Here is a 14,312-nt window from a genome sequence, read left to right as displayed (position 1 = left end):
TTGTAATCCCAACTACTTAGGAAAGTGAAGCAAGAGGATTCCAGAGCAGTCTAAAAGGAAAAGGAAAAAAACAAACACTGTTGAAAGAGGGAGAGAAAAAGGAAAGACTCTAATGTGTGTAGGGCCGTGGTTCTCAACCAGTGGGTTGAGACCCCTCTTGGGGCACACATCAGATATCCAGCCTATTGGATATTTATGTTACAGTTCATAGTAGTAGCAAAATTGCAGTTATGAAATAGCAACAAAATAATTTTATGATTGGGGGTCATCACAACATGAGGAACTATATTAAAGAGTTGCAGCATTGGGAAGGTTGAGAAGCACCAGTGTAAAGCATCCTCAAGAAGACCCCAAGTAGGTTAAGATTTTCCTTTATACACGATTCAGACTGTGCCATACTGACAGGTGAGTGGGAGGAGCTGGGTAGAGTTGGCAGAAGTTCCTATCGGAATCATGTGTCTAGCCTTTGACAGCTACATCTCAGGGAGCAAGCTCCTCAGTAGTGGGAACTCAATGTAGCCCTCATGCCTCTGGCCCCAAGTTCTCGGAACTAGGAAGGCTAACAGTATTTTTCCTCTTTCCATTTCTGTAGAAGGACTGAGCAGTATTTAAGTCATGTGTTCAGTAAGGGTTAGCTCTCTTCTCCCCAGTGTATGAAGCAACTGTCTGCCAGCCATCCTGTGTATGCAGACTGCAGGATACCTGGTTCCTCATTTTCCCTCTCCTTATAGGTCTTATTGCGGGTCAAAGAGTCAGAAATTCAATACCTGAAACAGGAGATCAGCTCCCTCAAGGATGAACTCCAGACAGCCCTGCGGGTAAGGGCCAAGTGTTTGGAGGCAGGACAAAGTGGGAAAAAGCTGAGAGGTCTGGCCAGGTCCTGCTGGGCTCATTTTTGCGTGGCAGGACATTCTACAAAATTGCGATCCTAAAGTCAGGTAAAACACCAGCCTCTAAGCATATGCCTCAGAAGTGAATAAGGAAGTCTCCCTGGCCTAGTGGTGCTTCCTGTGTTTCCACACATTTGCACAGAATGCTAAGTGGATGAAGTGAGGCTTGGCATGCTATTCAGGCTGGTCTAGTTGGACTCATCTCAAAGGGATTCCTGGAGTCCAAAAGTAATGATGGGATCCTTGGTGTGATCAGGTCACTTAGCAAATCTAAAAACTAGAGGCTCTCCCTGGCTGACTCCACAAAGAAGTGTTGGGCAGTCAGGACCACAGCAGGCTGCCTGAGCTTGCCCCCTGTAGTTGTCATCTGCTCACTGCATGTTTTCTTCAGTGTTCAGTCTTTGCCTCAGAGAGGGAGGGTACAGGGCCATTCCCAAGCCACAGTTAGTTCTCCCAGTGCGTCAGCCCCAAGACCAGAGTTGCAAGTGAGCCTGACACCATCTACAGCTGGACTCACTTGTCGTCCCTTTACTCTCCAGGATAAGAAGTATGCTAGTGACAAGTACAAAGACATCTACACAGAGCTCAGCATTGCGAAGGCCAAGGCTGACTGCGACATCAGCAGGCTGAAGGAGCAGCTGAAAGCAGCCACAGAGGCATTGGGCGAGAAATCTCCTGAAGGCACTACTGTGTCAGGATATGGTGAGCGATCTGGGTGCTCCTTATGAAGATGGTTTGGCACTTGAATCAAACCCCCCAAAAATGTCTTGAGCCATCCAAATCTCCTTGGGGGGCCCCACATGCACAGGCTCCCCAGAGGAACTGTTCCTCCCATATCCTGCAGCCCTTTTACACAGAGCTGCTTCCATAGAAGCAAGGGGTCACACAGTCTGTTTTCTGAAAAACTTAGGTGGGGGGAGTTCTTGCTAGTTCCTTGATCTAAAGATTTTGCCATAAAATCTTTGAGGGCCACTGGCAAGCAGAACAGAAGGAACCTACAAGCTGCTTAAGAACAATAAAACTGACCTCTTTGTGCTGGGTGAAAATATCCAGGCTCTGTGCAAAACAGCTGGGAAAGAGGCTGCAGAGCCACGTACTGTTGGATACTTTCTGATCGTTTAGGATTTCATCTTACCTTCATTGTGACTCTTTCTTTGTAAAAGCTCCACACACTGAAAATCTGTCCAAATCCCCTAATATCCCTGTAACTCAGCATTCCTTCGGCAAGTTCAGCAAGTTTCCATGACAACATTCAGACATACTTGGTTGGAACAGTCCTCTGTGTTGCTTATGAGATACAGACACCCACTTTTCTGGAAGGCTGCTAACAACAGCACAGTTTACAATCTAGCTTACTGTAAAAGGGTGCTCACCATGGTCTCTGAATAGGAAACCAAGAGCCGAGGCATTAGAGGGAAGGAAGCAAAGCTAGAATGGGGAAGTACATGTGCTTTCGTCCTGCCCTGATGACTAACCTCTGAAGAGCATGCACAGGGCACTGCATCTGTAGACAAGCATCAGCCATGGACAGCAGTCTGCACAACAGTGCAAACTGACTGTTGGAAGCTGCACAGTGTGCAGTTCTTAGGAAGACAGGGAGGTGTTTTTGTGTTGATGTAAAGAGAATTTTGTGAGAGTTTAGTAAACAAAATGAAAGCCCCATCCCCATGACATACTTTGTGGTATGACCCAGTGTGCATCTTTCACATCTGTATTTAATAGACTGTAAGAACTGTTTTCTTGATGGGGTGGATCATGAAAAGAATTTGTTCTGATTCTGTTTGATAGCAGTCCTATGTCAGAAATAAGCTAGAGATAATGAGGCCAGTTGGTATGCCCAGAAGTCAAGGTCTGATGCCAGAGTAAGAGATCCTATCCTTTGTTGACAGTATTGTGTGCCTCAGAAGTTGTGACTTAAACCCCAGTGGGAACCCAGTACTCTGGTTCTTGGTTGTATCCAAGAAGAGCATACTGTGGATTGGCTATTGGATTTAGGATATGTACTATACTAGTGAACTCAGAACTTCCCACACATTCTATTTGGTTCAGAAGATTGTAGAAAGCAAAAGTAATGAGTCTTTTTGTTCCTTCAGATATAATGAAATCTAAGAGCAATCCTGACTTCCTGAAGAAAGATAGATCCTGTGTTACCCGGCAACTCAGAAACATCAGGTCCAAGGTGAGTGAGGTCCAGCTTATAGATGAGATGGGGCTAGAGGATACTGGAGAGATGGAGCCCAGTGCAAGCACTATCCCAGCTGTGTAGTCACAATGTTTGGATGATTCTAGTGACTGCAAGGTCCATGTTCCATGTCATCAGAACCATCTCTGGGCCAGGGCTTCAAGAAGCAAGACATGAAGAGATTCGTGTCTCACACAAATCTTGAGCCTCACAGAAGGTGGGGTAAATCTGACCTCTTGGCTCCACTGTATGTCTGTTCTCTGCACAGCTGTCATCACACTGACACTGCCAACCTTGGAGAAATGAAGTCAGTGATCCCAGAGTGCTCTCAGATGGATGTGTCTGGGGGGGATGGGCGGAGAGGGCCTGGCCAGCATACTGCATTTAGAACTGATTGTGTGTGTGTCTTATTTTTTGCTCTTTCCTCTGACAGTCCGTAATTGAGCAGGTCTCATGGGATAACTGAGTCGCGCCCGCTTCCAAGTCCCCTGTCGTGTAGGTAAACCACTTCTCTGCCCACTACCCGCACAGGCGGCTCTGCATGCACTGCTCACACCTCCATAGCACACCTCTGTGTAATTACCTTCATCCTTCTCCAACAAACATACACAGTCTACATGAGATCTCAGTAACTGTCCTGGAAGTTGGCACTCTAACCTCTTCACATAGCTGAGCCTGCCCAGGGCCTCCTCAGCTTGATGGGTGGGCACAAGCCAGCATGCATACTGGGTGACTTGCACAACACTGAGCTCCTGTCTCCTCTCTTGGAAACAAATTGCAGGGAGGTAGCAGATACCCACTGTGTCTGGCAAGCACTTTGCTCTCATGAAAGACCTCATCCATCCAGTTGGTAATAAGCTGTTTCAGGGAGACCCCTGCAGATAAAACAGATCCCAATTGTGCTGTTCTGTGTGGAACTGATCAATACTGCATGGGTAGAGTCTGGGAAATTATTTTGTTCTTAAGGGCCTGGCAACCATGCACATAGGGCTGAACATGACTGCTTTTGTTTTTTATGTAATACAAAAGTCTGTCTCCCATAGACAGTAGTAGAGTTGGCCATGTTAAGGTTAGTGCTAGGGATGCTGTGCCCTAAGTGTATGTGCTGACCTTCTGTATGCGGTGAGAACAGCTCAAGGACTCTGGCTTGGCTGTTCCCACTGGCAGTTAAGTACCCAGGCGTGCCAGTTCCTGCTATACATGAGCCTCCCTACCTTCCAGCAAGACAGAAGCCAGCAAGGGCAATCAGCTTGAGACAAAGTAGCCTTAGGGAAGTGTATTGAGAAAGCCCAAGGTTTTTTCCTTTAGTTCCAAACTAACTTATATGCAAATGTGGTTTAAGTATAATGGAGAATTTCTCCAACCTAAGGTTAAACTCAGCTCTTGCCCAGAAGCCCTCAGAAAGCACAGTGGTCACTATGAACAAGTAGGGCTTTTGGGTTAGAATAAGAAAGGCCATCCAGGAATGGGCACCATGAGGAAGATATGTAGTGAGGTGAACTTGTGGGGATGCCGAACACAGGGCTCAGTAACAAGGAACTGAGTGGTGGTAATGCTAGGAACAAGGAGTCTCCATTCTAGCTAGATCCCTATGGCAAAGACAGCCTTGAGAACCATTGAGGGCTGCTGTAATCAGCTGGGTCACTAGTCACACAATGCTAGGGCAGCTCTATGCTCATGGAATCACTAGAGCCGTGGTAGGTGGGAAAGGCCATTGGTTTCCAGAGGGCACCTAACCCTCTGAGGAAGCAGGAGGGCAGAGACCCAGAGCTGTTTCTCACATGATTTGTCAGGATTTGCATGGGGACCCAGTTCCATTATTGTGCTTTGTATCCAAACTCGGCACACACACACACACGCACAAAGTGGGGTCCAAGATGGCAGTGCACTTGGAGCCCTGTTGAGAGAGAGACTGAGACCTCCATCAGATGCTGTGTCATCTCTTGCCTTGGTCAGCTGCATAGCAGCAGCACGGCCTCTTTTGAGATCCAGAGCAAAAAGGATTCTCCTCAGTGTTGTCATGGGATGGGTGTGGGATGCTGAGCCCTAAGGGTAACTGGCTGCACCTGAGGCCAGAGAAATGACACTTATCAAGGTATAAGGGACAGTGGGTCTTGAATGTTCTCTGTCCCGTAGACTCTTGAATGGTAGTGAGTATAGTGACTAGGCTCACACCTTCTCTGGGCATCATAGGGCCACTGTGACCACTCAGAGCCTGCTCCTGTCACATGAGGATTTTCCTCCAGCACATGGAGCCCAGTACTAGAGCACAAGGAGTCTTAGGGCAGCATGATACTAAGTCCTCAGCTAGAACAGAACATTTATGCCAATGCCTATATCCCCATTCTCCTGGGGTGTACGTTGGTTTGGCCAGTTGGTGAGTGGTAAAGGCAAAAGGCCCATGTAACATCTTTTGGGGAGTCTGGCTGACATGGAACTACCTGAACTCAAGAGGAGGTGAGACTTCAAAGATACCTTGAAGCAAGTGTGGATGTCATAGTTCACACATAATCTGTTAGTAAAAAAAGACAATTATGAGAACCTAACTCAAAAAACAAAGTATATATTATGGACAATGTGGTGGTAAGGACACCAACCACAGCCCAGTTCTTCATACCCTGCAGGAAGCTGGGCCTCAACCTCAAGAAGCACCTTGACTGCCCCTTTCCTAGTATAACATGCATTTATGGCGAGGCTGAGCCTGACACCAAGGCTGATTGCCAACAAGAATCAATGCTGACCTGGGCAGGCTAAAAATATGTTGATTGCCAGTTCTCTAAGAACTGGAGTGTTTCTTCCAGAAAAGAAAGCATTGGGGAAGAGAAAAGATATTTAAGGGAGATGTGGTAAATATTTCTGTTCTCCAGTTAAAATGTCCTTTACCTTAAGAAATAATACCAAGATCACAGGAGTAAGTCCCAGTGTGTGTGTGTGTGTGTGTGTGCGCGCGCGAGTGTGGACAGCTCTATCTGGTGGTCTGTCAGGGATGCCTCTTGAGTCGATCTGTTCATGAAGACAAAAGAATGAGACATGCAGGGTAGGTGCCCAGGTTTCCAGTTCTCCACCCAAGTGTTTCGTGGTTTTGTCTGAAGAACCAGCCCTAAACTAGAGTTGAGCTATGACATGATCTTATTTCTCTTATTTTTTCCCCTTTCTCACCCAAGTAAATTTCTACAGGAGAAAGCAAATTCCAGTAACACTACTTCTCAAGGGGATTTTCTCAGGGCCTTCTGCCCTCGCATGCCCACTAATCTCAGGATCCCTCACCTGCACCTGCTACTGAAGCCCACTACACTGCTGCACCAACACCTAACTGCTTCTTCTTCCTCTGTCTCCACCAGAGTCTGAAGGAAGGCCTGACGGTGCAGGAGCGCTTGAAGCTCTTTGAATCCAGGGACTTGAAGAAAGATTAGCTGCATCCATTCCACTGACATCCTTCCCAGCTGGTGGCAGCACAAGCCAAGTGTGGCTTTCATCTCCATCTGTGCTTTCTCATTGTTGCTGTCATTAACTGTGGGTATGGATGCATGAGAGACTGCTGTGGGGTGTTTGCTCCATTCCCTCCCTGTTAATTCCAACTTCCTGTTGTCTTTATCACAGCTTTTTTCCCCATGGTATTCTCAGATTAGTCACGCGCAAGCAGTAGAGTGGGGAGGTTTCCCCACTGATACCTGAGCAAGCCCCCTTGTCCTCCCAGCACACTCACTGTCAGTATTAAGGCACAGCAGCCTGTTAATAAGCTAGCCCTGCCTCAGAGTGCACATGTGGGGACCTGCCAGTGGCTCTGCTCTGCTGCACACAGTGGAGCACCACCCTTGCTGGTCAGAACAGAGCCACCGAACATTCTAGGCTGGCCTGGTTTCTGAAGGGCCTAGGATAGTGTCCAGCCTGGCCCACTTCCTTTTGATGTGGGAGGAGGACAGCATCTTGTATTTGGCCCACTAATGCAGCTTAGAACCATACCCAGATAATCCTGGCAAATCTTTCACAACCTGGAAAATGTTGAAAGCAACCATTCCTATTTTGGTTTTTTATTAAATCTTGCACAAAAGCCCCGACCCCTCTCATTCCTTCCTCCGCTCGTGCCTCTCTTGCTGTGCTAATCCTGGTCTTCTGGTGGCCAGGAAGAATGACTTGCAGCCTGAAGCTTCAGACTTGTCAAGTGTGATGGAGCCTCCTCAAGGTCACCTAGAGGAAACATGGCTGGGTTTTAATCTGTCTGAAAAGAATATTGCTTGGGGAAGGGTGAGGAGCAGACCGTGTGTGAGACAGACTATCAGGACTAGTGAAAACAGCAGCATGTGCTCAGGACTCTGATCTGTCTGGGCTCTGGAAGGTTCCCTTGAATTGTCTGCTTCTCATGGAGCCATTGACAGGGAGCCTGTGCTAATTTTGCTTTTCTAGCTGCTGAGTAGGACCTTTCTAACTGCTCAAAGCATTCTACAGCATTTACTTGGAAAAAAAAATTATTTCTATTCTAATAAGCATTCATACTGTAAGACGCAGCACACAAGAGGCCCCGTGTCAAATGGAGAGTCAGTGGCCTCACAACTAAGATTCACGTCCTGGCTTGTTAGTGTTAAGTGGGTTGGATGGTCTCTGAGTATACACATTGAACCCATGAGTCCCCAAATGGTTCTACATGAGTTGAGGTTCAAGGTCATTCACAGTGTCTAGCTGGCCTAATGATAGGCAGGTCGAAATTTTAAGATAATGGATTTGTGACATACCAAAGTGTGCCCCTGACCAGCAGACAAGCCCTGGGCCTCCCCTTTTTTACAAGTTTTTAAGTTGTACACTGGCACATGCTCAGTGACCATTTATGTTTTGGGTATTATGGGCAAGTCAGATCTGTTAAGATGAGCAGCTGTTGCCGGGCAGTGGTGGCGCACGCCTTTAATCCCAGCACTTGGGAGGCAGAGGCAGGCGGATTTCTGAGTTCGAGGCCAGCCTGGTCTACAGAATGAGTTACAGGACAGCCAGGGCTACACAGAGAAACCCTGTCTCTTGAGCTCAGAGTGGGCTGGCCTTCAGGAGCTGTAGTTCTGGGTTGAGGACTCCTGTTCTCTCTCTTTGAGAGGCTGCCCTTGGGACCCTCTAGCCCCATTGCAATTGTGGTTCCTGCAATGCTACAAAGAGCCTGCTGAAGATGCCAAGCCTAGCATTCAAAAGGACATTTGATCTTTTGCTCTTCACCTCAGAATCCTGAGCTTTGCTAAAAATACAAGTACCTGGGCGTCAGAAGCAAGGGCTAGGAGACAGGCATGCTGCACTTAATCTGTCACTCAAGGCTCTTACTCCAGGCTTATTTTTGCTGTGATATAGCACACCACACTGCTCCAGGGCTTGGTTTCATGTGTGAGTATTTGATTATGTTGGCCAAATGCTGAATTGGTACAGGACAGAGATTCCTGGATCATCTCCCACTGTCCAAGCCAGGCTGAACAGTAATGTGTGGATCAGGGTGAATCTTGAGTTTCTTGGTGGTGACACTTCTGGCTTCTGGCAAAAGTGAACCAAACAAGCAGCTGGCCTTCCTGAGTCCCTGATGGCCATGCAGGCCCACTGCAGCAGTTTACTTTGGACTGACACATGTCCTCTGTCCATTCCCTTCCCGCACTCCCCGAGCCAGGTTCACTTTTTTGCCTGACCTCCCTACAGGCTTCCCATCCCCTGGAAAGAAGCTGAAGCTGGTGTATTCAGAGAAGACGTATCCAATGTGCAGGTGGAGTTGGTCCAGGCATATGTAGAAGAGAATGCTTGGCTGAGGATGGGTAGTATAGATCAAGAAGTCACAGGCTGCTCCCAGTCCAGTCGGTGGGCATGCTTTCTTTCCCCACTTGATGATAGGAACAGAATTTTATTTTCCCATAAATACACATTTGTGATCTGCCAGCATCTAGAAGCAAACTGCTATTACAGGGAACATACCTGACTTCATTTGACAGCAAATGTAAACATGCTTAAATTACATCATGCTTGTGTGGTGCCTAGCACCAGAGCAAAGAACACATTTGTCACACAGGGCTACTGGCTGCACCTTTTCCAGTATGGTTGTGGCCACAATGCCAGGACCATGAGAGGAAGCCAGAGACCCATGAAGTAGGGAATTACCAGAGGGAAGAATGCCGGGAATGTGTGGATTCACTGAGTGAAAGCAAAGGTCAGGGTTGACCTCCACTGGATCCAGCATAACACTGAACTGGGCGTAGTGGTTTATGTCTATACTCCCACCACTTGAGGCTCCAAAGTACCAGGTCAGTCTGGACTATATAGCAAGACTGTGTCAAAATACAGGTGAGCTAAGGGGAGATATATAGATATATATAAAAGTAAATCTGGGTTCAACCACAGCACTACAGAGAGCACACTTGTGGTCTCTGGAACATTTGTTCAAAAGGAGCCTGAGGGATTTGACTAGGAAACAAACCAGGTGTGAAAGATATTTGATTGTGTACTACTATTAACTTCCCTACAGGGGGAGATGGTGCACTGACTTATTTTTACCCTGGAAATGCAGAGAACTAAGCAGACTCCTCACTGCAGACACCTAGCTGGTGCTGAGGGAAGTAGCTGGATAGCACACAGCCTATACTGTGTTGTGTGAACCTGGGCATTAGCTCAGATTCCTGCAGGCCTGTCCAAAAGTGGTCTTTCTCCTGACCTCCACCTATGCCCTGGCTCTCAAAGATAAGCTGGATAAGCACCTAGAGGCCCTATGCAGCCTTCCCACTCATGCCATACTCCATGTCAGTACCCAATACAAGCTGCACACCAAAGTCTGCTGGCAGCTACAGGTACAAACAGTCCCCAGATGCATAGTAACACCCAAACCCCAGACTCTGCTGGTGGAGGAACAGTAATTACCTCTTGGCTGATTGTCCTGCACCTGCTATGCAAGAGGGTTAGCTGTGCTTGCTATGCTGTAAAGAGGACATCACCTATTAAGCTACATAGAGACTGTCAGTGTAGGGGCTCAAAGCCTTTTTCACAGGAACTCCCAGCATACTACAGGATAGCCTGTGGCCCTGCACTTCACTTGCTCAGCCTTTTCTGTATATCAGAGCAAGTAATGTTAAGTATTTCTAAGACATGGCACAGGGATTTTTGTGCAAAGTTTGTGTGAGTTTTTACCCCTTTTGAAGGTATAGAAAGGCAGCGTTCAGTGCAAATCCCTCTCAAATATCAAGACCGTTAGTTAGCTAGGCATGGTAGCTCACACATTTAATTAGCACTTGGGAAGCAGAGGCAGGCTAAGTTCAAGACCAATCTGGTCTACAAAGAGAGTTCTAAAAGAACCAGGGTTACACAGCAAAACCCTGTCTAAAAATAAAACAACAAAAACCGACTATATTAATAAGTAATGTCTTTTAACGTTTTGGTTACTCAACAGACTCTGAAGAGTGTATCCTTACCCACACTCCTGGCAAGCCCTAATTCTTGTTTAAAGTATTCTGTGAGACTTGCATGGAGCCACTCAAGGAAAACCAGTAATAAGGAGGGACTTTCAGCACCCTGCCCTCAGGTTTCTCAGGGTGTTTTTGTTAGAACTGGCTAGAAGCATAGGCTGCTTCGGGTCCAAGTGCCCAGTTCTGACAACTGCGGGGCTGGACTTGTATGCAGAGCAGTCCAGCTACCCTGTCTCTAGCTGCCCGACTATATAGCATGAGATTCCAGGTAGCTCCATGGCTGTATTTCTGTACTGGTAAGGAGCTAGCCCATCAGTAGAGCTAAAAATGGGACAGTCCAAAACGGAAGGATTTGAGGGCCTCTCCAGTTTCCCATGAGTCACAGGTTAGCCTGGAGCAGCTTCCATTGTGGGGCAGGACTCCATAGCCAGCATCTGCCTTAAAGAGAGGCACCATTGTTAAGAGTCCTAGCCAGTCCACTCCAGCTTGTCATAGTAGACATGCCATTGGCTCATCTCTCCTCTAGAAGTCAGTCAAACCACACATCTAATTTTATCTTAGCAAGGTAGATTGTAAAGAACACTAAATTGACTATTTTTTGTTTCTGTCACAAACTTTGATTTAAATGGATTTTAAAAATCATTTTAAGATTCACCTTCAGTATTAATGCTTAATTCCAGGATCCAAAACCAGTTCTGTGGTTACTAACCGATGTGGCTTTCTGTAGGTATGCTGTGTAGAATATTAAGAACCCCAGTCACAGTGGCTCCTTGACAATCAGAACTCTAGGTGACCTTCCATTACTGCTGCTTGACTGGGGATGGGGGTGGGGTGAGCGTGTGTGAACAGGGTACCTGGCAGGGCCTCTTCACTACAGCGCGACAGAAACAGGCTTGTACCATCTCACCTGCTATTTAGGTATTTTGTTGTGATACAATCAGTCCAGTTGCCAGACTAAAAGAAAGCGGAGCCTCACTGAGCCAGACAGGCTTCAAGCACAGCTTCTCAGAGCCAGTTTAGGCTTCCTGTATATGCACAGGGTGTGGCTTCCTGCAGATAAAGTGTCCCCCAACTCCTCCTTCAAGATTTTATGGTTCAGTGTAAGGCATTTCCTACAAAGTTTGTCATCAGGTTCACTACAATTGAAATGTTAATTTGTAGAAATATTTATTCCTTTGTGTGACAAGCTAGAGTCCTTGGCTGTAGCTAACCATTTTTATTGTGTAAATACTGCTTGGTTTTACATGAACTGTATCATAATAAACTATTTTTGCATTGCCCTCTCCATGCATATGGCTGCTGACTCTGCCAGTCAAAGAGCAGAACCTAAAGTCCTGAGTCGTAAGTGTACTAGAGACTAGAATGGGCTGGATAGAACCTGTTGCTCCCCTCTACAGTGTTCCCCTGAGTTCTCGTTTTTTCAGGATATTTACATTAGATTTCACATTAAAAGAGATTTTACATTTTTACATATAAGCCATAATATTTTTTGTCTAAAGTCTATGGTACTTTTGACTTGGTATAGAAACTTCGGGGGTTAAAGGAACAGCAAAAAAATTCTGATGGGGATTCCTTCATTAATCAAGATACTATAACTCTTCATCGTAGCTCTCTTGTGTTTTTATTTTGTGGTGCTGGAGCCCAGGGCCTCAAGCATGCTAGGCAGTGCCTCTACAACATGAGCCCTCAAGTTACAGCTCAGACTGGCCTCCTCATCTAGTACTAGTGGGCACCACTCTATCTGGCCTGTCTTTCATGGATTTACCTCCGATTATAAATTTTTTTTTGTTCTGTTTCAAAGCATCATGGCCTAAAATAGCCCAAAATAACAAAATAGTGTTATCTAATTGTGGTAAATCTAAATCCTTGATGGTTCTATTTCATTTTTTGTTCATTAAGTTTAGAATAAACAAGGCCAGACATAATGGCTGTCAACCTGGTGATTCCAGCCCATGAGAGGCTAAGGTGAGAGGTTTCAGTTTGAGGCCAGCCTGGGTTATATAGCAAGACCCTGTCTATCCCCATAGCAACCCCCCCCCCCAAAGAAAAGGTAATAACTGGGTTTTTCAATATTGTCACAAACCTTATAATAAAAGTATTTGGAACTGACTGGAAATACAAAAGTTTTTTCTACTAATTAGTAATCAACATAAGTTTATAAAACAGCAAAACAAAGATGTAAAAAGACAAAAGAATAAATACTTTTTAGTATGTTATTGCAGTCGTTTAGGGACTTTTTGTCCATTAAAAACCAATATAGCCAGGCGGTGGTGGCACACGCCTTTAATCCCAGCACTTGGGAGGGAGAGGCAGGCGGATTTCTGAGTTCTAGGACAGCCTGGTCTACCAAGTGAGTTCCAGGACAGCCAGGACTATACAGAGAAACCCTGTCTCGAAAAAACCAAAACCAAAACAAAACAAAACTAATATAGCTGTCTAAAAAAAAAACTATTATAAACAAATGTACATAAAAAAAGAAAAGTTTTGGGGCACTGACCTGATATGATCTGTAGTTTTAGCACATTTTCTTTTCTTTTTTAGAAGAAAGGTGGGGGGAGGGAAGAGATCTGCTGGAAACACATGGGGCGGGGGAGAGGGGTCATAAAGAAAAAGGTCATTGAGAGGAAAGGGTCAGAGACTGTTTTCTTGAAAGCTGTGAGTGCAATTTAAAATTAGTTGGCAAGCCAAACAGTAGTAGTCTTTTATGATTAAAATTGTTCAAAAACCATGAAAAGAATCACCCTTCCTACCCTGCTTATCACAGTCAGTAATGAAAGACTGATAGTTCCCTAGGATTTTGATCTCACTGAAGAAGTCTTCCACCATTTCCATTCAGTATGGCACAGAGGATCTAACCAAAGTAGTTCAGCAAGAGAGAGGCACTGATTGAAAGGAAACAAATAAAGCTCTTCCTTTTAAATGAGCTCTGCTTGGTGCTTGTGTTAGGTAGGCCTCTGAAACCCAGCACAAACAGATGAGGTGCACATTAACGTATCAAAGTGGAGTCTGGCCAGCTCTCCCAGCATCCCTCAGTACCTGTGGCTCCTCCCAGCTCTTCTCACCCAACTCCCTACCCCAAAATTGCCCTTCCCGGAGCTGGTTTTCCACATTTTGCCCCCTAAAACCTGATCCCTATTTAGCCATTTTGGCTACATGACTCGTTTGGCCTCTGCCTACCACCTGTCTTGGTAAAAGCTCCTCTCTTGCTCGTTCTCCTCTCGCTCACTCTCCTCTCCTGTTTAGTGCGCAGGCCATTCTCGGCCTGGTTCTCCTCCATACTTTAGGCAAGTCCTCCTCTTTTTTTTCACTTTTTCATTCAGTTAGCATTACTAAATTTAGCAAGTTAAGCTACAAAGCTCAGTTGTATTTCTACACAGTAGTTCTAAAGACTGAAATAATTCCATTTACAGTAACATGAGTAATAAAAAAATACTCAAAACTATAAACACTGCTGTGAGATACTCCAGCCAAGTGAACAAAAATCAAACCAGATGGAAAATACTTAGGACCACCAACACCAAGATTAAAAGGTCAAAAATCCTTCAAAAGACAGAAAGGGAAAGCAAAACAAAACAAAAAACTTTAAAAAACCAAAAGGACCTAGTTCTGTAGAATACTTTAAAAGAAAATGCAAGTAAGTAATAGAATGGTGTATTGAACAGCTATGGGCACTACTGGGAAATTACACCCAAAGACAGGAAAAGAGGAAAGGAGGAAACATACAGCTCACACTGGGTACCATTGATAATCCAGACCTCCAGCCTTGACTTTAATCCTAATCCCCTCTCATGACCGGCCAGCCATACCGCTCAAGTAGAAGCAATCTCTTCT

At 45.7% G+C, this 14,312-nt stretch overlaps 1 protein-coding gene across 3 annotated transcripts in view; it reads left to right on the top strand.

Moving 5' to 3' along the window:
* The window catches only part of Mprip (myosin phosphatase Rho interacting protein), a 102,704-nt gene extending 90,936 nt beyond the window's left edge, over positions 1-11,768 (top strand). For 2 of the 3 annotated variants that reach the window (XM_028776581.1, XM_028776579.1), the window contains 4 exons: positions 732-818; positions 1,430-1,592; positions 2,984-3,069; positions 6,414-11,768. In XM_028776581.1, the coding sequence (XP_028632414.1) occupies positions 732-818; positions 1,430-1,592; positions 2,984-3,069; positions 6,414-6,485 (408 nt within the window). In that variant the 3' untranslated portion in view covers positions 6,486-11,768. Of the gene's footprint in view, positions 1-731; positions 819-1,429; positions 1,593-2,983; positions 3,070-3,505; positions 3,568-6,413 lie in introns of all 3 variants that reach the window. The other variant, XM_028776580.1, reaches the window with a different exon arrangement.
* The last annotated feature ends 2,544 nt before the right edge of the window (positions 11,769-14,312 follow it).

The sequence above is a fragment of the Grammomys surdaster genome, unplaced genomic scaffold, assembly GCF_004785775.1.
Source record: "Grammomys surdaster isolate TR1022 unplaced genomic scaffold, NIH_TR_1.0 270, whole genome shotgun sequence".
NCBI lineage: Eukaryota > Metazoa > Chordata > Mammalia > Rodentia > Muridae > Grammomys > Grammomys surdaster.
This window is presented reverse-complemented; position numbering and strand designations above follow the sequence as displayed.